Here is a 23,266-nt window from a genome sequence, read left to right as displayed (position 1 = left end):
AGAATACAACTATTCAAGAACAAAACTAATGTTCATAGAGTAATTCTGTTGAAAATAGCATTGCGCTTGAAAGAGTATAAGGTTCTTCAAGTAGATTATACTCTAGTAAATAGTGGTCTTCTAAAAGCTAGAAACAGACTCTTTGTATGCTATGATTTGAATTTAAGGGGGAAAATGTAGTTCAGCTACACTCAGGAAAAGTTTCTTACACACTGTTGAAGTGCATTGATGAAGATCCCTTATCTTTCTTGTGGGTGTTTGCAGCTAAAGCATCCTTCTTCCATAGCTCAGGTGGGGATGATAAATGTGTCACAATTGCCATAGAGCTCAGGCAGTTGGCAAAATCAGTGTTTGTCAATCCAGCTGTGGGCCTTACTAGCAATTTTTTTGTGTGAATTGGAACATATTTAGGTAATATGGTGGATACCAGGTTTTCTGCCTCAAAGAATGAGAAATCTGCTGTTCCTTACTGTCAGTTTCTTGTTCCTTACATAGCCTATTGTTTCTAAAAGGAGCTGGTTTAGCTTCTTGACTTCCATTGCTGAATGGTATCTAGAATGCTTTGCCCGCTCCTGTAAAAAATATATCTGACTATAAATACTTCTCATGTACACTGAAATTGCTCTAGTGGGACATTTGGCATGATTCTTGCTGGACTGCAATCTGTACATAGATTGATTATTGCTATTTTTTCTGTACAGTGCCCCCAGAGAAGCCCAAGAACTTAAGTTGCATTGTGCATCAGGTGCCAGAACTCACATATCCTATGACTTGTACCTGGGATCCTGGAAGGCCTACATTCCTGGACACTCACTTTAGGTTGAAATACAGATGGTAAGTAGCCCTCTGTAGAATATCTAAATAATTTTGAAGAGTATTTGTAGGTTAAACCAAACTTTCTTGAAGTTCCTTGTTGCTTTGGAAGATTTTTTAAATTAGTTTTCTGAAGCATTGCTGTCTGTTTTGGGGGGAGGGAAAAGGCAAAGAAGTTCACACTTAAAGTGATTCTGAATCAGGCTTGAAATTTTTGTTCCTACCCTTGTTTTGGAATAACAGTTCTCGTATTTTTACATTCTGATTCATGTGGCTTCAGTACCATACACCTAATCACTAGTTGGTTGGACTAAATCCGAATTTAGACAAATTGTATATTTTGTGCTTCTCAGTGGCGACTGTTCTGTCCTATTCTAAACAAGTAAGAAGTCCCTGCTCACTGCAGGAGAGTCAGTCTAGATGACCTTTAAAGGTACCTTCCAACCCAAACTATTCTATGCTTCTAAGTAGAGCAACCAACTGGATTTTGTGTTAGTATTATCTACTCTGTACTTCCTAAGAACTCAGAATGATGTTTGTCCACAAGTAATCCTAACATGAAAGCTTCAGCAAAAGTATTTCTCCTATGAAAGCAAATTAACCTAAGTATTCCTCAAACTCTTCAAATGGTCTCTTGTAGTTTAAAATAGAATCAACAGAATTGCTGTGGAAGCAGGCATGACTGTCTACAGCTTTCTATCTACCCCTTTCTGCTAAGGTGTTTTGTTAACAATTGTAGTAGGAAGTGTGAATAGATGAAAATCCTAGTTCTTTGCAAATCTTCTGGTGCCCCTAGAACTATCTGCTGTCAGTGTAGCAGAAGATGGTGAGCAGAAATGATTGTGTTGCAGCTGTAACACTGTACACTGATGGGTATGCAGGTGCTGACTACATCTTCTAGTGCATTAATATGCTTCTACTTATTAGCCATTTGATTACGTTTCAGTTTTTTTTAAGATAACTCAGGTTTTTATACAGCTTTGTAATTACAGTACTGTGGCTTGTTCCTTTGAAGATACGTGACTTGAAGTCAAGAGATTTCGTTCTCACTTCTATTCTAGTGCAGTCACGCATTTGTGGCTGAACAAGCCATTCTCATCTTGTCACGTTTTCTTCCCACCCCTTTGCTTACAAAGACAATGGCTGAGGGGAAATGTATGAGCTGAAATGATTAATCACTCCGATCTACTTAAAAACATTCTGTAAAGGTAACCATGCTTACTGCTTTATACCTTGCTTTTCCTTCTCTTTTATTTAGGCCACAAGAGAACTTTCCTGACTGTATACCAGAAGAAGTAAACGATTCTTGTACAATTAGAGACGTTCAGTTCTTTGTTAACCTGGAGGTCTGGGTAGAAGCCACAAATGCTCTTGGGAAGGCTGAATCTGATCCTCTTGTTTTTGATCCCATAGAGATTGGTAACTATATGCCGCTTAATAAAGCTTTAGTAGTACATAATTCAGCAGTATGCATGGAACCAGTAATTGGTATGTTAATGTTTCTTCACTATGAAAACAGACGCTGCCAAAATACTGTTGCCTTAAACTTGAACTGTGCTGTGCAAAGATAGGGAAGGTGAGAGACTTGATCAGAGTTAAGGTAGCAAGTTCTTGTTATTAGTATGCGTTAGGAACTAGTGTGAAGTAGCAGCTTTTTGAGCCTGTAAGAGGCTTTAATGGCGGTAGTACAGCACAGTGTACCAGCTGCTAGAGGCATCAAAAAATACAGCTGTAGAGTTCACTCTTAACTCCTTCTTTTCCAGTTAAACCGCTGCCTCCACACAACTTGTCAGTCAACTCAGGAATACTGCCTACCGTTCTGAAGCTTTCCTGGGAGAACCGGATTTCAGCAGCTGTGATGAAGCTGAAATTCAATATTCGCTATAGCATCGTTGGTGATGCCAACTGGATGCAGGTGATGCCACTTATGTCCCTTGCTCTTCTGCTGTAACCCAGCCATTTGTCAAACTGGGAAGTGCCCTCACTCTTGCAATAGCATCTTGGCTTGTGTCAGAGCGTGTGGCTAGCAGGAGTAGGGAAATTATCATGCCTTTGTACTTGGCACTGGTGAGGCTGCACCTCAAATGTTTTGTTCGGTTTGGAGCCGCTCACCACAAGACAGACATTGAGGGGCTGGAGCATGTCCAGAGAAAAACAGTGAAGCTGATGAAGGGTCTGGAGCACAAATTGTATGAGGAGTGACTGAGGGAACTGGGGCTGTTTAGTCTGGAGAAGAGGCGAAACCTTATTGCTTCCTAAAAGTGCCTGTAAGGAGGCTGTGAGGCAGGTGTTGCCCTCTTCTCCCAAGTAACAAGTGATAGGATGAGAGGAAGAGGCCTCAGGTTGCCCCAGGTGAGGTTTGGACTGGATATTTAGAAAAATGTCTTCGCCGAACAGTTGTCAATCATTGGAACAGGCTGCCCAGGGAAGTGGTGTAGTCATTATCCCTGGAGGTATTTCACAGGCATGGTGCTTAGAGATATGGTTTAATGATGGTGTCCACAGCGTTAGATTTGTGATTGGACTCGATGATCTTAAAGGTCTTTTCCAACCTACATGATTCTATGATTCTATACGGTATGGTTGTCCTGCATCCGTGCCTAAAGCCTGATGCAGTCAAAGAACTGGAAAAGAGTAAGGAATAACCGTCCCTGTAATGCACAGTAATATGTTCATGTCAAGAGTAGCTGCGAGGTATTTTTTTTTGACATCAGTCTATGGACATTTTCAACAGCTTCTCAGTGTTGCCTTTCTTTAAGCCTTCTCTCAGAGCAGCAGTGTTCTAGAAACATTCTTCTCATCAAGATCTTCCCATCTTTTGTTTCAGTACAGAGGCCCCAAAGTGTTCTGAATTTCATGACTCATTGGAAGGAAGACTTCTGCTGGCTTAGCAAAATATGGTGTTTGAACCAAGTAGCGTAATACAGCTGCTTGTGACTAATGTACTGTATTCCTTTGGAGGAACTTTTTTGAGCTTTAGATTAAGAGACTAATTATTAAGGTCACCTGTACTGATACTTTCAAGAGCACTGTCCTACACAGCTGCATCTGCAACTCCGGGATCTATTGATATGTTGTCCCCTTATGTACCTTTAGCTTGTCTTCCCCTTTTAACATATGCACAAGACCATTGCAATTGTAACTTTTAAAACAACTGAGCTTGCTTATATGTGGTAAAATTTGAGTACTTCGACAATTCTTTGCACTCAGGAGTAACCCACTGACCGTGTCACATGTGTTTAATCTGCAGTCATTCCTCTTGCAGTGTTGCTTACTATAAAAACCCCTTATATTTAAAGTGGAATAACTTGTAATGGAGTCAACGTGAGTGTGCACCCGCTTATATCCATTATCTGCATCTCAGGTCTGCTCTGTACAGATGCAGTATGAGTATTATCTGGCATTCAGTTGCTAATCTAAGTCAAAGGAAAGAGCTTATGAAAATAAACTCATTGGCAAGAAACTACAGCTGTCTCCAGTGTCAGTTAAGGAACACTGTTCTATATCAGCAGAAGCAATGATCTTGGATTCTCTAGCTTTATAAGAGGCTTCTTGCACAAGTATTTTGCTGCGACTAATCAAGCAGGGAACTCGGCGGAGTTCTGAAAAATGAGGCAAGATGTTATAGATTAGTAAGTAAAGGAATTATGTGGGAGGGAAGGAGAGGCAGATGTAAACTAATTAAAAAAGAAAGCGGCAGAATATGAGAGCTTCTCCTGAGATACCTGCTTACCTATTCTAGTGTCTGTATGGTACTATGCCTGGTAAATACAGCTATGACAAATCATTTACCAAACTACAGTTCAGAATTGAAGCTTTCAGAAATAAGAAGGAAGGAAAACTATATATGTATTTGGTGCTTCTGCAGTGGGGAGACCTCTTAAATGGGGGCTGTAGTAGCATAGAACTCATCCTTATGGTTTTTGATCACTGCCTCAAAAATCTTTCTTCCATTTACAGGTTCCTCCTGAAGATACAGCTTCACCAAGAACTTCATTCAGCATTCAAGGGCTCAGACCCTACACAGAGTATGTCTTTTCAATTCGTTGCATGAAGGAAGATGGAGTGGGCTACTGGAGTGAGTGGAGTGAAAACAAAACCGGGGTCACCACTGAAGATAGTAAGTAGTATATGAGAGCAGGTCAGACTTTCAAAATGTGTGGGTGCTCAGCAGTTTGGCAATAGTCGACTGAAACTGTCTATCCTCACTTGAGCTGTTTGATTATACATGCAAGAGGGCTCTCCTGTGTTACTTTCAGTACAAACCAAATTGACCCGTTCATTCCAAAGACTATGAGATTAGCTTCCCAGAGGTGCTAGTCCAGAGGTGCTTCCTGAAAAAAGCCAAAGCAGGAGGTAGGGAAGAAGAGCTTTATTCACAGAAACTTATGTTATCAGAGTTCTTTCAGGCAAGCCTATGCCCTACTTGTTTAACAAAATGGAATTTATGTGTAGATGACGTCATTGCTTCACCTCTATGCAGTTGACTTTCTCTGAGGAAGATATTGTAAAATATTCTTCCAAAATTCTGGTCACTTATTTCAACTCCTAATGACAGTATGGAGTTTTTCTGTGGTTACTGTATCAGCCTGAGCAAAGAGGATTTCAGGGCTGACTGCCTTTGTAGGCTTAATTGCTGTTCTGCTGTGGTCTCTGGCTTTGCAAAAATACTGTTAGTGATTAAAGTATACATATCTTATTTTAGCCTCATAACAAAGGCATTACAGTAGGAAATGAACACCAGACAAGTCATGTTGCATTCAGGATCTATAGCAGACAAGATGTACAATTGCTTCAGTTATACCTGGATCAAATCAGGGTAATCAGATGAGATTAAGAACTTCATTTGTGTCGGTTCCTAGTTCTCTTTCTCGCTGGGTGTAAAGCATAAGAGACAAGATGTAGACCTAATACTGTTTTTTAGAGGCAAGGCAGCCAAAAACTCATAATAATTAATATAGAAAAATGCTATGAAATAACTTCCAGAGAAAATAATCTAGCAAGATGACAAATGTAGATGCATTAAAATCATCTTTTTTATTAGGGCTAAGGTCTTCACTAGGAATGGGCCACTTCTCATTGCTATATGCACTATAATAGATTGATACATGCTACTTGAAAATTAAATTTTTTGTGCTACTTACACCCGAAAGTGTTCTGATATTGTACAAAAGTACAGCATTTCTGCTACCCTTTATAGCATGAAAGATATAGGGAACTTGAGGGATGCTGGCAGAAGAAATTCATTTCCTTGTTAATTTTTCTGCACTTTCCTTGTTTGGATAGTGTGATATTTAGGGGTAGGGTATGGTTTGTTGCAGCTGCAAACCATAGCAGGGTTTGCAGTATGCAGACATGCAGGGCTGTGCCTCTGAACAGAGGCTGTGCAATGTAGGATTGGTTGTACTTCACTCAACACTGTCATCTTCAGCCTATCATTGCAGATGCTCAGCATGGTGATTCTCAGTTATTTTAGTACTGTACACTTGGAGCAGAACTAGTGTTTTGTTTATCCCTTCAGGAAATCTTCCCATGCAGGCGTTCTACTTAATATACCAAGCATTATTTTCTTTGAGGAACTAAGGAAATACTTTTTGTTTATTTAAAAAAAAAAAAAAAAGGTAAGCATCTAAGGAGAGTCAAATTATGAATTCAAACACACTAAATAGGAATTTCTACTGTTCCATCAGAACCATCTAAAGGACCATCCATATGGAGGATCATTGATGCATCTTGCTCACCAGCTTCCTGGACTGTGCATCTGATGTGGAAGGTAAAGCAACATGATATACTGAAGGAATTGGGGGTTACTTTAAAAACATGAGCTCTAAAGTGGCAAAATTTACCCTAACAATCTTGAGTAGATAGCTAGGAATAGTAGAGGTTTTATTGATGCAAGAAGTGACCCTAATATTCTTTTTACAGTAGTTATGAAAAACTAAAACTACATATGTACAGATACAATTGAAATGTATCTGTAATCCAGAGTATATAGAATCCACTTTGAGATTCCTGACTTGCTGTCCTTAAGCAATCTGTGGAATCGGAAACTTGCACTTCAGCAAAGTTAACCTTCATGTTACGCCTTCTGCTCTATCCTGAAACTTCTATAACACTGTTTAGACAGGGATGCACCAGTTGCAGAATCTGTTAAGCCTAGAGAGATTCCAGAGGCCAGACCTATTAAATATAGCGCTGCACATTTGTATGCAGTAGACTGCTGTGTCTAGTTGGCTGATAGTCCAAAGCTGAGCAAGTGAATGAAGTTACGCTTTCTTTTGGTATCTGAACCATCACATTTGATCTAGCTGTCTTTGTTATTACTTTTTCCCTATTACTAGGTTGCTTGTATGAAGTTACGTGTATTGATATGGCATCATTTTCTGATATAACTCTTGTGCAGCATGCCAGTTCTAGCATTATATAACTTGGGATTTGAAAACTGGTGCTACTTTATAATTTCAACAATATGTTCTTAAGTTATCTGAAAACTAATACTGTTAGACAAAAGCAAGCATTTTTCCATGTATGATAAAAAGACCTACTCGGACTGTTTTATATTCAGGTTCAACAGTTTAAGACATGCCATTCCTTCTGTGTCATTGTGTTGTAAAGTCACATCATGCGGGTTTCATCCATGCATGTTCTGCAGTTTTTACAGAATAGCTTTTTTTAAACTACTAGGTAGGATTGTGAGCCAATGAAAAAAATATTTAAACCATGCTTTACGGAAATGAAAGCAGGTTATTTGCACTTTCCTTAAGTAGCCATTTGATCTATGTAACTTGACTTGCTCTTGGGTTTTTCAATGATGCATCAAAGATGATAGAGATTAAGTCACATTTTTTCAGTATCTTTCTAATCAAAGATAATGTTTCTAACAGGCGCTGGAGCCATTTGAAGCCAATGGAGTATTACTGCAGTATGAAGTGACCATAAGAGCTAAATCACCTGTCCCCAGACCACCAGAGAAATACAGCGTTAATACTACCAATCTTACATTAAAGCTGCCAAATGGAACTTATGAAGTAACTGTGATTGCCCGTAACAGAGTTGGAGCATCCCCTCCATCAGTTTTACTTATCCCAGCAAGTAATTCAAAAGGTTAGTGTCCTAATAGTGTCTTTCAAATCTCTGCATGGCTTTTGTTATACGAGATCTTCAGTGTTGTAAAATGATACTCTTACATGGACATATAATTAAAGCATTACTGAATTCATCTACAGTCTTATGCCTTGTCATGGTGCTATTCGTATACTGTGGAATGTGTGGATTTACACACTCACAGGTTCATTTGAAGCGGTGTTCTATTTTGTTGTTCTCTTAAATCCTTAGAGCTACTCTGCTCTATATTCCCTATTGTTTCTTAGCATAGCAGGCATTTTTGTTTTCTTTTTAAAAAAAAAAAATGGAAGAGTTAGAGAAGCAAGTATCCATTGCTTCATGTATGAACCATCTCGCACTGTTCTTCCTTTCTGATCTCCTTCCTGCCCCTTTTTTCTCTTGTTCAGTCTCCCAAAATTTCCATGTCTTGCCTAGTTGCTTTGTCATCTCCTTCCACTGTTTCTCTACTGTTCATGTTCCATTTTAATATGTTCCTTTCATTGTGCAGTAATGGTAACTACAGGCTGGTTTATTCTTACACAGCCGGCTCTTACACAGTCCAAACATTACCAGAACAGTAAACAAAAAAAATAAGTGTATGGACAGACACTGCTTTTAATGTAAACGCAAAGGGAGATGCACAGGCTGTAAAACTATTAGATGAACTAATGAAAGTATGTTTCAAACAGGGTGTCATTCCAGGGAGAAGAACTTGATAGGGTTCAAGAGTATGAGCATTAGAATGGGAATCTGAGGTTTCTGCAGGTTTGATTTCTCTCTACAATAGAGCCTTTCTTTTGGAAGAAATACAGTGTCTCTGTATGAAGCAACTCATCATTTTTGAGGGCAAAGAAGCTGGGTCTAATTTTCAGTTTTTAAATAGCTTAGTACTGCTTATTTTGTATCTCTGAAACAAAGTTTCAGACATAAGCTTCCAAATTTCAGAAAATAGCTTTCAGGTTTACCTAGGTCCTGCCAAATTTTCACTGTTACAGTAACCTAAAAGTATCCACATTTCACAAGGTAGGTGCTATTATGAATATCTAGTGGAACAGGTGTCCATACTTGTTACTTTTCTATTTTCTTTCATCACAGCTCCTGTGAAGAATGTTAGAACGTTACCTAAAGATGGCAAGTTGTGGGTAGGGTGGACTCCTCCTAACAGTTACGTTGTTAAATATGTGATCGAATGGTGTCTGGTATCGAACAGCTCAGACTGCATTATAGAATGGCAGAATGAACCAGGAAATGTTCAAGGAACATACTTAAAAGGTATTTAGCTCGTAAGTCTACAAATACTTTACAGAACACTCTGAAAACCTAGTATGTGTTCTTAAAGTAAGAAACATCTTTATGCTGACTAGAATTTTATTTTAAGACAGGAATCTGGGATGATGGTGAATGCTTCTTAGATAATTATGACTGTGGGAGTATCTGTATGTTTTTGTCAAATATAAAACTATCTAATCTCACATTTTTTTATTTTATGTAACAGCAAGGGGTTTATCTGCATTTTGGTTTTAGTCTTGTTCTTGGAAACCATTAAACCAATGGAAAGGCTGAATTCCTTCAAAATCAATTTCTGTGATCTGTCTTCCAGTTCAAACAATGAAACTTGATCAGCTTTACAATTCTTTTTGGATTATGATCAGTAGCTCAAACCATTAATTTTGGGGTTAAGTGCTGCAGACAGATAAAGGCTTTCTATTTAAAATAAACCAGAAAAAAGGACTTCTGTGATGTATATTTATTACTTTTATGTGTGAACCATTGTATTGTTCCTTAGTTGATATTTTGAAGCAGTATATCAATAAGCTTTACAGCAAAATTGTCAGCTGCTTTAGATACAAGCGCGTCTAGTAACATCTAAAACCCCAACCCCTGTATCTGAAGCAGGTGAACAGGATCTTGAGGAATTTGTCTGTGAAACAACACATGTTAAATTCCTTTTATTAGGTGATATAAAGCCATTCAAGTGTTACCTGATAACTGTGTACCCTCTGTATGCTGATGGCCAGGGAAGTGGACAGTCTGTGAAGGCTTACCTCCAGCAGGATCGTAAGTACAAAGTAGACATCCTGGAGCACATAAATGGACTTTCTTGTCTAAAAAGAATGAGACCTTTTCTTTAATGTGCATTATGTAATGGAAAACGATCCTGCATTGAGGGTCATCTGGCGTAATTAATATTGTCCTTTCTATTACATCCATTCTGCTTGTTTACAGTATTTAGGGGTTAAACAGATATCTGTGGCTGACTCTTACAATTTTTTCAACCTTTATCAGATAACTTGGCATGAGTTTTCTTTTATTGGTGAAGTAGGTTTTTTGTGCTGACTTATTTATATTTCAGTTATAAAGCCACGACTAATTAATTTCATTTGAATATTTCATGTGATCTGCTAATTACAGTTTTTCACATCTTGATTCTTGGAAGTTTCTCTTTTAAAAGATCTTTGGAGTTGCTACATTGTCTGAAAATAATGCTTTGCAGATGAGTTAGTCACCTATTCCATTGAAGGTTTTATGCTGTAACAATTCAGTGCTTATAAATGCACTGCTTCTGTTGATGAGAAGGTGCCCAAAAGGAACTAATCATTATCTCCTATTACAGGTCCTTCAAAAGGACCGACTATTCAGACAAAAAAAGTAGGAAAAGCTGAAGCTGTTTTGACATGGAACCACCTCACAGTGGATGAACAAAATGGATTTATCAGAAGTTACACCATATTTTACAAAACTATTGATGGAAATGAAACAGGTAACAGAAAGCAGAGAAGAGCTTTGTGGCATTGAAGTATTCAATCTGCTTCCTTCCTAATACATGTTCCTGAAAAAAAAGATGCAGAACTGAATATGGCTGACGGTCTATTCTGACGATATAAAGCTGATGGCTGAGGCATAGCTCTACACCATACCAAACAGAAAAGTCCCTAGTAAAGATTTCAGAACATTCTGTCTGTGTATGACAGGTACCGAGTTTAGTTTCTGGAAGCTGACTTGTAGGTCTTGTGTTCTCTTTCTCTGTGAATACAGGATGAGGTGGTGATATATCAAGATGAAGTTAGACCGTTCAAGATGTAAAGGAGTTGACTGCATCTAACGGTGATAGACCCCTGAAAAAACAGGGGGATCTAGAGCTCTAGATCAATGTATTATTGATGTAAAATGTCTTGTTTGAAGTGCATTTTAGTTCAGTAGTGTGTGAGATCTGCAGGTATAGGGCAAGGAGCTAGCACTACCAAAACTCTCAGTTTTAGGCTTAAATTGGAAGGGTCACTTATTTACTCCTGTGCTACTTATTGTTATTTCTAGTTAGTAACTAGGTATTTCAGTATATTAGAGCCCTTTAAGCCTCAACTTTATTAGTAGGTTAGTCTGTAGCTATATTCTGGGGGGAAAAAAAGAATGCCTAGGAAACTAACACTTAAAATATCATCAAGAAAGAGATGAAATTTCGCCACTTGAATAGCAGTAAATGAATCTCAGCATTTCTTGTCGAAGTTTAGGCTTTCTGTCTGTATTTTTCACATGCCATGCATACTAGAACTGTTATACAGTTGTACATCTGAAGACATGATGTCCTAATGCTACTGTATTTGTAAAGATCCAATAAATTTTACAGAAAACTAATATAAACCTTTTCCTCTCTTTAGCTGTGACAGTGGATCCTTCCAAGACAGAGTATACCCTTTCTTCTCTCACCAGTGACACACTGTATACTGTGCGAATGATGGCATACACAGATGAAGGAGGCAGGAGTGGTCCTGACTTTACGTTTACTACACAAAAATTTGGTAAGGAAGAGGTTCATAATTAGTAGAAGTAGAAATTAATGTTGCAACAGTATAACAAGGCTCTGTGCAAGAACCTGGTAGGATCAGAAGGTGATTTTATATAAATGAAAAAAAATTTCAGTTGCAGTCAGGCTCACAAGTTGTATGATATTCAGGTAGCCTATCTAGCACTCAGTCACAAAGAGATGGGTTAGGCAGAATTTCTTCTAGCACAGAGGACAAACTGTTCTCTGCAGATCTCCTGGATTGCTCTTTCATGTTAGCAAACATGCTGCGTTTGGATGTGTTTGTGCATGTTTAAGGTTGTAGTATTCTTTTGTCCCAAATTTCTGTGAGCAATTAGGATTTACTCAGTGCCCTTGTCTTTGCTTCTGGTATCTGATGGCTCCCACTCTGGTCTTAGAGTGCAGAGTCTTTGCTTTAATCTGAAGGCAGCCTGGCCTTTATTATCCTGATAGGGGTGTACTGAAGATGTGCAGAGGTGTGCCGGGCTCCTGATCTGCTAATCTAGGTGTCGGTCAGCACATGCCATCATCAGGTTACACATTCTCTCTCATATCTCTATTAAAGTTCACTACAGTTCTCTACAGATGCTCATTTTGGAGCAAGAAAATAAATTTGTTGTGTGTTCAGCTTTAGAGAGTGCTTCCTATTTATAACGGCAAGAGCAATAACATTAACTGGACTTAGTTGTGGGAAGTGCTTCTGTATATTTAGCAGGTTTTTTATTTTCTGTAGGGTGTTTCTCTTCCCTAAGCACCCTATAAGGCTTACTTAATGTGCATAACACTGGAAGGAATACATAACAATAATGCTACCCTAAGTGTTCACAGACAGAGGATGTTTTCATGTACCTAATAAACTAATGCATAACTAGTGACTTTGCTTACGTTACTTATTTGACTATAATAGTGTTATGGCAGCCAATAGGCCACTGAAAACGCCTGGACCACAGATGAATTCCTATAGATGTTACTGTCATTTGCCTGAACTGTAAAATTTCTTGTTCTGTCAGTATTACAGACTCTAGAGCAACCTGTGTTTTTTTGTTTATGCAAGGCATTAGATTGTAGGGACAGGGCTTTTCATGTTTTCACCAACAGGCTCTTACCATATGATGAAGAGGTTCTTCAGAAGATGAAGCTTAAGACTGAGTGCTGTGGGTGTATTCGGTTTCAGATTCTCCCTGTCCCTTTGGGAATCTATGCAGCTGCTGAGTTCCTTAAATGCCAGAGTGAGCTATAACTGCTTCTCTTTGTTTTCTTCAGGAAAAGGAGAAATTGAAGCCATAGTTGTACCCGTGTGTCTAGCATTCTTGTTAATTGTGCTCCTTGGAGTTTTGTTTTGCTTCAACAAACGTGACTTGTAAGTATTCAGGCTGGACATCGAGAAAAAAATTTTCACGGAAAGGGTCATTGGGCACTGGCAGAGGCTGCCCAGGAAGGGGGTGGAGTACCTTTCCTGGAGGTGTTTAAGGGATGGGTGGATGAGGTGCTGAGGGGCATGGCTTAGGGAATGTTAGGAATGATTGATCCAGTGCGTTCTTTCCAACCTGGTGATTCTATGATTCTGTGCGTGATGTCTCTCTTGTGCTTCTGATATTTCTGGGCATAATAGAGAAATGGCAATAATTCAGTACAAACACGTAAATATTCTACAGTTGGATCCAAAAAAGGTAGAACACACATAGTTGTGATAAACATTTTCATGTTTTCTTTGAGAACTTAGGGTTTCTTCTGATATTAATTTCTTACTGTTAGCTGTTAACAAACAAACTAAATGTTCCATGTTTCAGTCCTGCAAGAAAATTACTGCTTTTCTTGGTAGAGTTGGTCTGAGTTAGGTTTTGATCAGGATATCCTTGTCTGTCTCTGTTTTCTTAGTCGGAATAGGAGAGTGGAATGAATGATGGTCCCTAGTTTGTGAAGCACAGATCTGTTTGCTGGCTATGTTTGAGATATTTAATTAGTAAGTTTTACAGCCAAAAAAAATAGGCAGCCATCTTATTTGTTCGCCTTGTATAATCTCAGTCAAACGCTGCCTATCTGCTAGAAGACATCCTGCTGCCTCCTGCTCCCTCTACTCTAGAGCTCTTGCCTGTAGCTTTAGCTGAGAGCTTATTACTGAGGTGTTTTCCCTAGCAAGGAGTAGCACCTCTCTCATGTCCCCAGACAACTACCTTTTCTTTCTGATTGAAGATAGCATTTTGTGCCTTCTTGCTTCTGACCGCTTTGCTGCTAAGATCAGCTCTTAATTGATATCAGTTGAAAAGTCCACGTTGCAATGTTCTCCTACAGAGAATCTGTTGTTGGAGCCTGAAAAGCAGGATAAATACATCATTTTCAAAGTTAGTTTGGTTGAGGGTGTTTTATCTACAGAAACTTCTATTGTTAAGTAACTGTTACTACACTCTTAAGAGTTCAGCGTTACAAAAGATGAAGCAATTTTTTCTTCAGATACTTTCACTGTATTTTTAGTTGTGAAGTTGGCTTAGATTTTGAAAGCTGTGATATTCATAGTTATCTTCAACAAGGAACAGTATATTTTTATACTGACATGCCTCAGACTTCACCTAAATCACTGTTCTGTAAATTCTAGAGTGCTATAAATTTGAAAATCCTTCAGTAACCATTACCAGTTGTTGTTTTGCCTTATGTTGGATGGCTATGTCTAATGTGGTAGTACAGCTGCAAAGAAGTGCAGGAAGCATTCCTATTTGGAAATAAACACTCTTGCAAAATTGCTGTGTAAGGGAGTGGTGTCATGGATTATGCAATACTTGCTATCAACATAAGGCATTTGAGGAGTGCATCTTGTCATTTTATTCTGTTTTTAATCCTCTGCAGAATTAAAAAGCACATCTGGCCTATTGTCCCTGATCCATCCAAAAGTAACATTGCTCAGTGGTCTCCTCAAGTTCCAGCTAAGGTAATACCTATGTTTCTGTATCCTCCTAGTCCATAAGGTTTCAAATAAATTAACCAGTTGGAGTCTTCTGTCTTCTAGCACACACATATTTCAAAGTGGAAAAAAACCGAACTGTATGTTAAGTTTCATGACATTGTGGTATGATACGATTTGGAGACTTTATTTTATCAGTAGATTCAGCATTAGAAATACATGGCCCCTAGAACAAGTTCACAGCATAGAGCATTCACTTTAACATTGTGAATTATATTCAGTTTACTAATTTGAAGAGTCAAGCCTTAATTATTTTACTCATTCATGGGAAATCAGGATTAAGTAAACAGAATTCATTGCTACCATTCTTTAAACCCTGAAGTGACTTGTTGGCACAATGAAGTCATGAATGAGAGAAAACTCCAAGAGTTCCTGATGGGTGAGGAGATGGCAGCAAAACTCCTGCGTGGTGTAAGGTGAATGACTTAGCAGATTCTTTTCAATAGACTGTGACTAACTTCCATGAAGTACTGTGATGCTGAATACGTTATTTTAAGTAATGTGTGTATAGCCTTGAATGCACAGCAAATGTTTCTATGTTTACAGCTCTTAGGAATAATTAAAATATGAGAAAAGCTTGTGCTTTTAGAGTGGCTGCATAATTAAGACTTTGTATTGAAAGCAAAGCTACATCCTTAATTTTGTAACAGATAGTTTGGAGATACTACCAAAGTTACTAAGGAGAAAACTTCGAAGAAACTCCAATTATAGAATAAGATTTCAGGTGTTTAATGGGGCTTTTGATTTCTAATGTAACCTTTCTCTTAGGCAACATCAATCTCTTTCTTTCAGCATAACTTTAGTTCCAAAGATCAGATGTACCCAGAAGGCAGCTTTACAGATGTAAGCGTCGTAGAAATAGAAGCTGATGACAAGAAGTCTTTTTCGGAACAAGATCTAAAGCCCTTTGACTTACTTAAAAAGGAAAAAAGTACTTCAGAAGGGCACAGCAGTGGTATTGGAGGATCCTCGTGCATGTCTTCTCCTAGGCAAAGTGTCTCTGACAGCGATGAAGGTGAAACTACACAAAACACTTCAAGCACTGTACAGTATTCAACTGTAGTACTTAATGGCTATAGAGACCAAACACCTGTTCAAGTCTTTTCAAGGTCTGAGTCAACTCAGCCACTGCTGGATTCAGAAGAGAGATCAGAGGATCACACTGGAGGAGGTGACAGTACAACACAGAGGCAGCAGTATTTCAAACAAAATGGTGGTCAGGATGAAACCAATGGAGACAGGCCATGCTTTGAAAGAACAAAGCCTGCTAATGAAGGGGATCTTGTTGGATTTGCACAGCTGCAGATCTCAGGTCGTAGTTCACAGCTGGTGGGCCTTGGGCTGGAAGAAAATACCCAGGAAGCTGCTCTATCAGATACTTTAGCGACATGTACTGAGGGACAAACTGTGAGACCTGAAACAGTGGACAAAAATCCACAGTCAATTGATGAAATGCCAAAAAGTTACCTCCCACAGACTGTGAGGCAAGGGGGCTATATGCCTCAGTGAGAGGAGAGACTGGCTTTGCTAAGGCCTTCATTAGTGTCTGTTCACACTTTATCCTGCATTTCTGATAAATTAAGCTAGGTATTTTTATCTGAATACAGATAGAAATACTGAAATTAAGTGAAAAGTAATTTGACGAAGTACAGTAAGGACTGTGTTTTTGAGGAAGATTTGCAGTCCAGACCTACTGGAGACTGACTTTTATGCACTACATAATCTTCATGGGGATAGCTGAACAAGCCTTTTGTGCCGCTTTGGGTTTTTGTTTCTTGTCGTATCAGACTTTCACATGATTGAAAATAGGAAGTTTCAATTAATCACATCAGCCAATAGACCTCCTAGAAGAAATACTTCGATTTGTGACAGTGTACAAGCCTAAAAAAAGCTAGCTTTAGTTGCTTGAAGCGTCTTTGTGCAAAAGTTAAGACTGAAGCATACTGTTCTAATGTGGAAGAACTCTTCTGTCTCATACGCTTCAGTAACTCGATAGACTCTGAATTTTGACATGGCCCGGTGTCTCCATTTCCAGCTTACCAGACATGGCAAATTATGTTCACCCTTGTTTAAAAGTCATAAAAAACAAGTAAAACTTCTTATGGTGTGCAAATAAGAAAGCACCATGATTGCTTGACTCTGAATGCTACTATAGTAATTGATATTCTGCCTATGTGTAGATATGCGTGCATATAAACTGCAGAATAATTTGGCTTTAAAATGTGCCTTGCAACTTGATGCATGGCAGTTCAGTGTTATGTTCAAAAGTTTAAAAATCGAGATGAAAACACAGATTAACAGTTGCTTAAAGATTTTGTACCCAAATCACTGTCTGATTGTACCATACCTCTTTGATCATAAAAATTGCCTTTGTTTTTTAAGTGCACCCGTGCTGTATACACAGTTTGAGAGGCAAGTAATGAGCTCTGAGTTTTTACTATTCTTCTAAACTCTCAGGAGAAAGGGAATATGACCTTCTCCCTGATTGACTACAACAATTAATGTGTTATAAACCTCACTGCCAGTGCTGCAGGGCCTCTTTGGAACTGAAAGCAGCGAAAAGACAAAGTATTGAAGTTACTGAAGCTCTTGGAAGGAAAACCAAAACCTGTATATTCAGATACAGAGTTATTGGTAGTATGTGTCTATTAGCAATCATGAGGCACAAATAACACCTGTGTGGTTGCTAAAATTCTTTACTTTTTTCTGTCTTATTTTTCCCCTTTTCATACAGTTTGCGTTTTATTGAAGAAGATCTATTTCTTGGAGACTGTCTCTAACAGGGTTGTAAGGAAAAAATCACCGTAAAACCCTTCTCCAATGATAACTAGAAATTTTATGGCACTGTTGTAGATTTTTTTTTTTTTAAAACTGTCACTTAATCTAATCAGCTGCCTAATCTGACACTAATAAAACCATAAATCAAAACACTAAATATTGTGCTGTGAGAGCAAGCAAGGGATTTATATCTCCTTCAGCAAAAGAACTATGTATTTAAGACCACCTGAAACCTTTTGTGCTGTGACCTCTGGTGCCACTGTTCTGCAAAAGAAATTTGTAAAGGCCCTGGAAAAGCATGTGTCAGTATTGTCCTTATCTGACAACTTGCATGGAAGGACAGGTATGCATGTAAATGTTCACTTGTGTCTTCTGCCTTCATTACAAAGAAATTGAATGCTGGAGTAAATTCATAAGATTACCTCTTGAAGTTTGGGTTATTTAAAACAGATCCAGAATGCAGAATCTTTAACATTTCAGTATTCCACAGTTCCTTTCTTCCAACAGTAATTTTTGTATCTGGAGATTTTTGTTAAACCAAAAGGCTATGTTTCAGTTTATGGTAACTACACCTTTCTTCAAACCAGTCTTGTTTTTCTCCCAACTTCACCTCAGCACCTTCTGTGTCCCAGAAGGGTGCATGCCAAATGATAGCTATGCTATCATAAAACAGCAGTGACTGCATTTTGTTTGTTCAGAGGCTGAAGGAGCATTCATTTGTCAGAACACATTCCTCTTGGAAGGTAATAGCAGTTACTTTACTGGGGAGTGGATTGCCTTCTCTATGCAAATTTCATAGTGGCTGTGGAAGCCACAAGTGAAGGGAAATTCTGTGCTGACCAGTGTCTATTAGAACTTGCCTTGCAGCCACATCCATCTAATCTACCTTCTGCCCATCTCTGAAATACTGTGGGCTGCTACCTGGCTACTTAGTCCAACCATTGCTCCCAAGGCCTGGATGTTTTCAAAAACATGCTAATTACTTTTTTTAACTGCTTTTTTTGTCATCTAGTAGTACTAACTTTTGATACTGTATGTCACATTTGAGGGACAACTTCAGTTATTCCTGAATTTGCTGTTTGCCCTTCTGTTATCTAAAGGGGACGCATTTTGTTCTCAGTTGCTGAAACTGTTTCCAGTGTTAAATGACCAGTGTCAAGAGATTCTCATTTTTAAAGGTCTGTGCTAATGAGAGTTCTGGCCTGTTGCTTCTGGCATCTTATCTATATTCTTCATGGCCAGTGGTAATACACTCCTGTAAGATTCTGTGAGTTTATCCTAGTCTCTTTGTGCCTTGCAGAGTTATATTCTATCTTTCAGGCTTGCACATTTATTTTGTGCTAAAATACTGAAGACTAAGGAGATACTGGTGGATGATTAGTTTGTAGATGCCACAGTACATGTAAGTAGTGGGTTTACAGCTGGTTCATAAACCTGTGTGCCAAATATTGTATCATGCAGTGTTCAGGATTTGACTTGGTTTTGTACTTTGGATTGTAACAATCTGATTGTGTCAAACAGTTACAAACAGGTTTTTAGAGTGTCTGCAATGCAATTGTAGCAATCCACTGAAATTCTCTGAACTTGGCTCTAACACAGTAATTAAGGAAGTAGCTTCCCACCACCTCTAGTAGCTATGGTGCACTTTACAAAATAAAGGCATTAAAATAAAAACACACTTCAGTATTGACACTTATGTCTGCTTTGATATCCTGGATTGGAATTTTTCAGGTAGCAGTGGGAGAAAGGTTGTGAAGACATTAGAATCAGAGAATGGTTTGGATGACCTTAAAGATCATTCAGTTCCAACCTCCCTGCTGTGGGCCGGGACACCTTTCACTTGACCACATTGCTCAAAGCCTCATCGAGCCTGGCCTTGACCACTTCGTTGTTACTTTGGTGGCAGAGAAGGGAGGCTGGTAGAAGCAGGAAGTATTTTTCCTGCATTAGCATGTTTGAAACACTTCTCTTGTGCAGGCTGGCTAACTGCTCCTCTCTTTACAAAAGACGTAGTGAAAGTCTTGGGATTGTGTCGCACACCCTACTGTAGTAGACCAAACTGACTGTTAAACCTTAACCTGGCAGAGCAGAGCAAAAATTTTTCTAAACTTCATTCTGGAGCATTTGAGAGAAGCATGTGCTTATCTGTGCTACAGCAGCCTAGCAAAATGCTCAGTATCGGCACTGGAAGAAACGTTGGCCCTGGGAGAAGGAGGGATTTTGCATTTGAGGGCCGAGTACCACTCTTGGGCACTGGAGAGGCCCTGCAGCCTGGGGTGTGGTTTGCAGCTTCGGCTTTGACTGTAAATCATGAACACTGTAAGATGGTTAAAACTTACATTACTGTGTCCAGTATGTGTGAATCACTATGCTGATTGAACTTCAATAATTTAGTGCTGGATCCAGAATAGCAAAGATCTACATCAATATATACTGCTATGGTATTGACTTTACAGTGAGATCTGAAACTCCAGAGGCTCTATAGTTGTTGCTAGTCAGCTGCACTCTCAGGCACACACACTTTAAATTGTAATTTATATGCATTAAATAGGACTAAATATACTAGTTTCTTTTCCCTGAGGTAGCTCTTGCAATTAAGATTAACTGTTGTTTGGATTAATTCCTTTAACTGTGTTGAAAAAGTCTGGCTCATAGATTTATTTAAAACTTCATTAATTCCCTGTAACCTCTTGTCCCTTTGCTACGATGGATGCATATAGCCATTTTAAGTTCCAAGAGCTGCTTTCAGTGTTACTTGGAAACGGTTTATAACAAAAATGTTGAATCTCTTGTCATGAAACATTTGGAATCTGCAGCTAACCTCACAATCTTCAGCTTAGCATTTGATCCAGAAAACTGCAGTAAAGTAGAAGTGCAAAAGTCTGTTGAAGGGTAAAACTGTGTCTTGCATTAGTCTTGCAAATTCTCCTTAAGAGTGAAAGGATAAGTTAAAAAAGACATTAAGCTAAAATGCCTCTGTGTGTTTGCTTTCACTGTTGTTTCCTTTGTACGAGTACTGCATTCTGAACCATTCCTAAACATGAAAGCAGTCCTGACTTAGTACACAAGGATGCATTTCTAAGGCCACAACATTTGACAAAAATTAGTGACTAAGGGGCAGATCTCAACAATTGTCCACTTTCCTCTCCCCTGAATTCTAGTGCAGAGATAGGGCAGTAGGTATATCCCAGAATGCAGCCTTAGCCAGTACTTGTGCACATTTGCAAACACAACCTTGAAGGGGATATATGCAAGAGTCATTGATACTCTGCGGAAGCACACTTCTGTAACAGCAGATGAAAAGCACGTATGGCACAACTGTCAACGGGCGGCTGAAAGGCTCCACATCCTCCTGCTCAGACTGAAGCTTCTGTGTCCTGCACCAGCTGTTCTTCTCCGGTGATGGCAGGTGTGGTAGATGAGCCTCTGGAGTGTTGAAACTGGTAGCACCTACCGCTTTTCTTCATACCAAAGCACAGTTGTTAGTGGATCCAGTCAATTTGCTGTGTTTTTTTAACACACCAGTCTTGTTTACAGTGCCACGTATAGCCTGACACTTCAACACAGCGATGGATTGTCTAGTAACCAAGTGCTTTTACTTGGGATCCGTGAGCCTACGGTCAAGGTTACCAGTCACTGAATATTGCTGTGGCAAAATATGTATTCTAGGTCAGCGGAGGCGTGGAACACAGACATACTGACAAGGAAAGTGCCTTGATGCTGGATTGGATGGATAGTGAATATAAACATGGTCATATTTTACTACGTATTTAAAGTATGTTTGATTAAGCTACTGATAATTTGAATGCCAGCTTTAAAGGGCTTGTGTACTCCGCCCAGCGGTTAAACTTGCAAATTGCTCCATAAGCTCTCTGTATATGGAAATGTGTTTTAACACCAATACACTATCTTAATTCTTTCGCAAGCTGCATGTTTATTGTCATATAAACTCTGCTTTCTACAATTTACTTTATGGTTGGTTTCAAATGTTCTCCTTTGTTATCCAGCTGAGCCTGGTTGTTGCTTTTGTCTGGTATATAATATAGGAAAAGAAAAGAAAACAAAATTCCATACTTGACTTGTGTGCTGGAGCTGGTGTTTTTGCAAGGCTGACTTATGTGGTCACTACAGAGGAGTCTGGACCCCACCTGTGTGATAGGTAAGAAGCAGAGAGACATTCACAGAGAGAGATATGGTCACTATAGATCAGGACAAAAGGGTACCTTGTTGGGTGTACCAGGCAAGTCGAGCAGCCAGTGAATGTTCCTTAGTCCTCCCTTTGTGACTGCTTCTGTAAATGGGTGTTGGCAGTGACTGGATGACCTTGGTAGTGTGACAAGTGATGTGGCTCCTTTCCTGCTGCTGACCACAAGTGTGTATGTTCTGTGCTCTCGTGTCTCGCCGGAGAGGGGGTGGCATGTCTGCCTGTGACTCTGTGCTCTGAAGATGTAGGAGTGGCACTGCAGGCAGGTTTTTTTGGCTCTCTTAAAAGTGGAAGAGTAGTGCTCAAAAATCCCATTCAAAGGAATGCTATGGGAGTGAGGAGCAGAATATAGTGCTGTCTGTCCATACAGACTCATTTCCAAGAAGAAAGAATCACAGCCCTGGCTGTGTCTGACATGCTCTTAGTCTCACCTGGGTTTCAGTCTTTTGACTCTCATGGGTGGAGGACCCTCACAGCCCTTCAGTGACCTTACATCTCTGTACTGCAAAAGCACACTTGGATGTTCAAGGGGCAATCACATGTGCAAAAGTCTTTAAAGGTAGCATGTGAGGAAAGACGGCTTCCCCTTCCTGACTAAAGTTCTAATTTCAGTGGGCTGTAAAATGTTTAAATGGGGCAGACTCAGGCCTGTGTAAAAGTGGAGGGTGGGGATGAGCTTGTTGTGTAATGCGTCACCTGCAGCACTAAAAATCATTTGTCACTGCCACAGAGAAGCCACCCCAGACATGCCAGGCAAACCTAGTTAACCCTTTGGTGTTAAATTACATGCAAATCTGGCACTAGGCTCTTTTTCCAGAATTTCAGTTCACTGCACAGTAGCTCACTTGCCTCTGTTTCATGTAAGGCCCTTGAATTTTCTACTGGAGCATGCGCGTTTTGCCTGTCTTCCTCACCTGAGGAAGCTGCTGAGCATCGGTGGGGTTGTGAAGAACAACTGCAAGGCAACGTGCATTCAGAAGAGGAGTCAGGAGCCTTACTTTATAGACTGACTCTGCTGGCAGCGCAAGGTTGCTTCCTGTAACTATTAAAATAAACAAAGGAAATAAGGCTGGACACAATGACTGGAATGCCCTGCTTTTCACAGAAAACACATACTTGAGCAGTGTTCGCATCAGGATGCCAGAAGCCACCAGGTTCCTAGGAACAGCTCTCTATCCCAATGGCCAGGGGTCAGCAGATCCCACAGAGGAGATGGGGACCTGCCTAACTGCGTGGTAGTCCCGGGGAAGCCCAGGATTGTCCAGCCAGGACAGGCACTGCACAGCAACACAACACAGCTTTAGAGCAAGAGAGGCACACGTGTGAGCTCTGCCAGCCTTACACATTTCAGGGCAGTGTGTTTGGAGGGCTCCTCTGGGATTACATCTTCATTTGGGCCCCTGATAATAACATGGAACTTCTCCGTGAAAGCATCTTACTTGTATTTTCCAGACATTTGTGCTGTTCATAGTAGAGCAATCCAGTGCCTTCTCACTCTCTCAGCAGTCTCCAACTGCTAGAGGAATAAGTAGCAGAATCAAAGTATCCCTCCCACCCCTTTCTTAGTAATAGCTAGGAAATTCCCGGCTCAGGCAGGGAGGCTCTAAGC

General features: G+C 39.6%; 1 protein-coding gene across 2 annotated transcripts in view; it reads left to right on the top strand.

Moving 5' to 3' along the window:
• Window positions 1–21,840, top strand: part of IL6ST (interleukin 6 cytokine family signal transducer) — a 30,908-nt gene extending 9,068 nt beyond the window's left edge. Inside the window, exons 4-16 of one of the 2 annotated variants that reach the window (XM_054054148.1) lie at window positions 702–834; window positions 2,072–2,232; window positions 2,577–2,728; window positions 4,774–4,933; window positions 6,504–6,586; window positions 7,698–7,917; window positions 9,013–9,189; window positions 9,874–9,975; window positions 10,532–10,678; window positions 11,574–11,714; window positions 12,983–13,079; window positions 14,561–14,642; window positions 15,468–21,840. In XM_054054148.1, coding sequence (XP_053910123.1) covers window positions 702–834; window positions 2,072–2,232; window positions 2,577–2,728; window positions 4,774–4,933; window positions 6,504–6,586; window positions 7,698–7,917; window positions 9,013–9,189; window positions 9,874–9,975; window positions 10,532–10,678; window positions 11,574–11,714; window positions 12,983–13,079; window positions 14,561–14,642; window positions 15,468–16,184 — 2,372 coding nt within the window. In that variant the 3' untranslated portion in view covers window positions 16,185–21,840. The remainder of the gene's footprint in view (window positions 1–701; window positions 835–2,071; window positions 2,233–2,576; window positions 2,729–4,773; window positions 4,934–6,503; window positions 6,587–7,697; window positions 7,918–9,012; window positions 9,190–9,873; window positions 9,976–10,531; window positions 10,679–11,573; window positions 11,715–12,982; window positions 13,080–14,560; window positions 14,643–15,467) is intronic. The other variant, XM_054054147.1, reaches the window with a different exon arrangement.
• The last annotated feature ends 1,426 nt before the right edge of the window (window positions 21,841–23,266 follow it).

This window comes from Cuculus canorus, chromosome Z (genome assembly GCF_017976375.1).
Source record: "Cuculus canorus isolate bCucCan1 chromosome Z, bCucCan1.pri, whole genome shotgun sequence".
NCBI lineage: Eukaryota > Metazoa > Chordata > Aves > Cuculiformes > Cuculidae > Cuculus > Cuculus canorus.
This window is presented reverse-complemented; position numbering and strand designations above follow the sequence as displayed.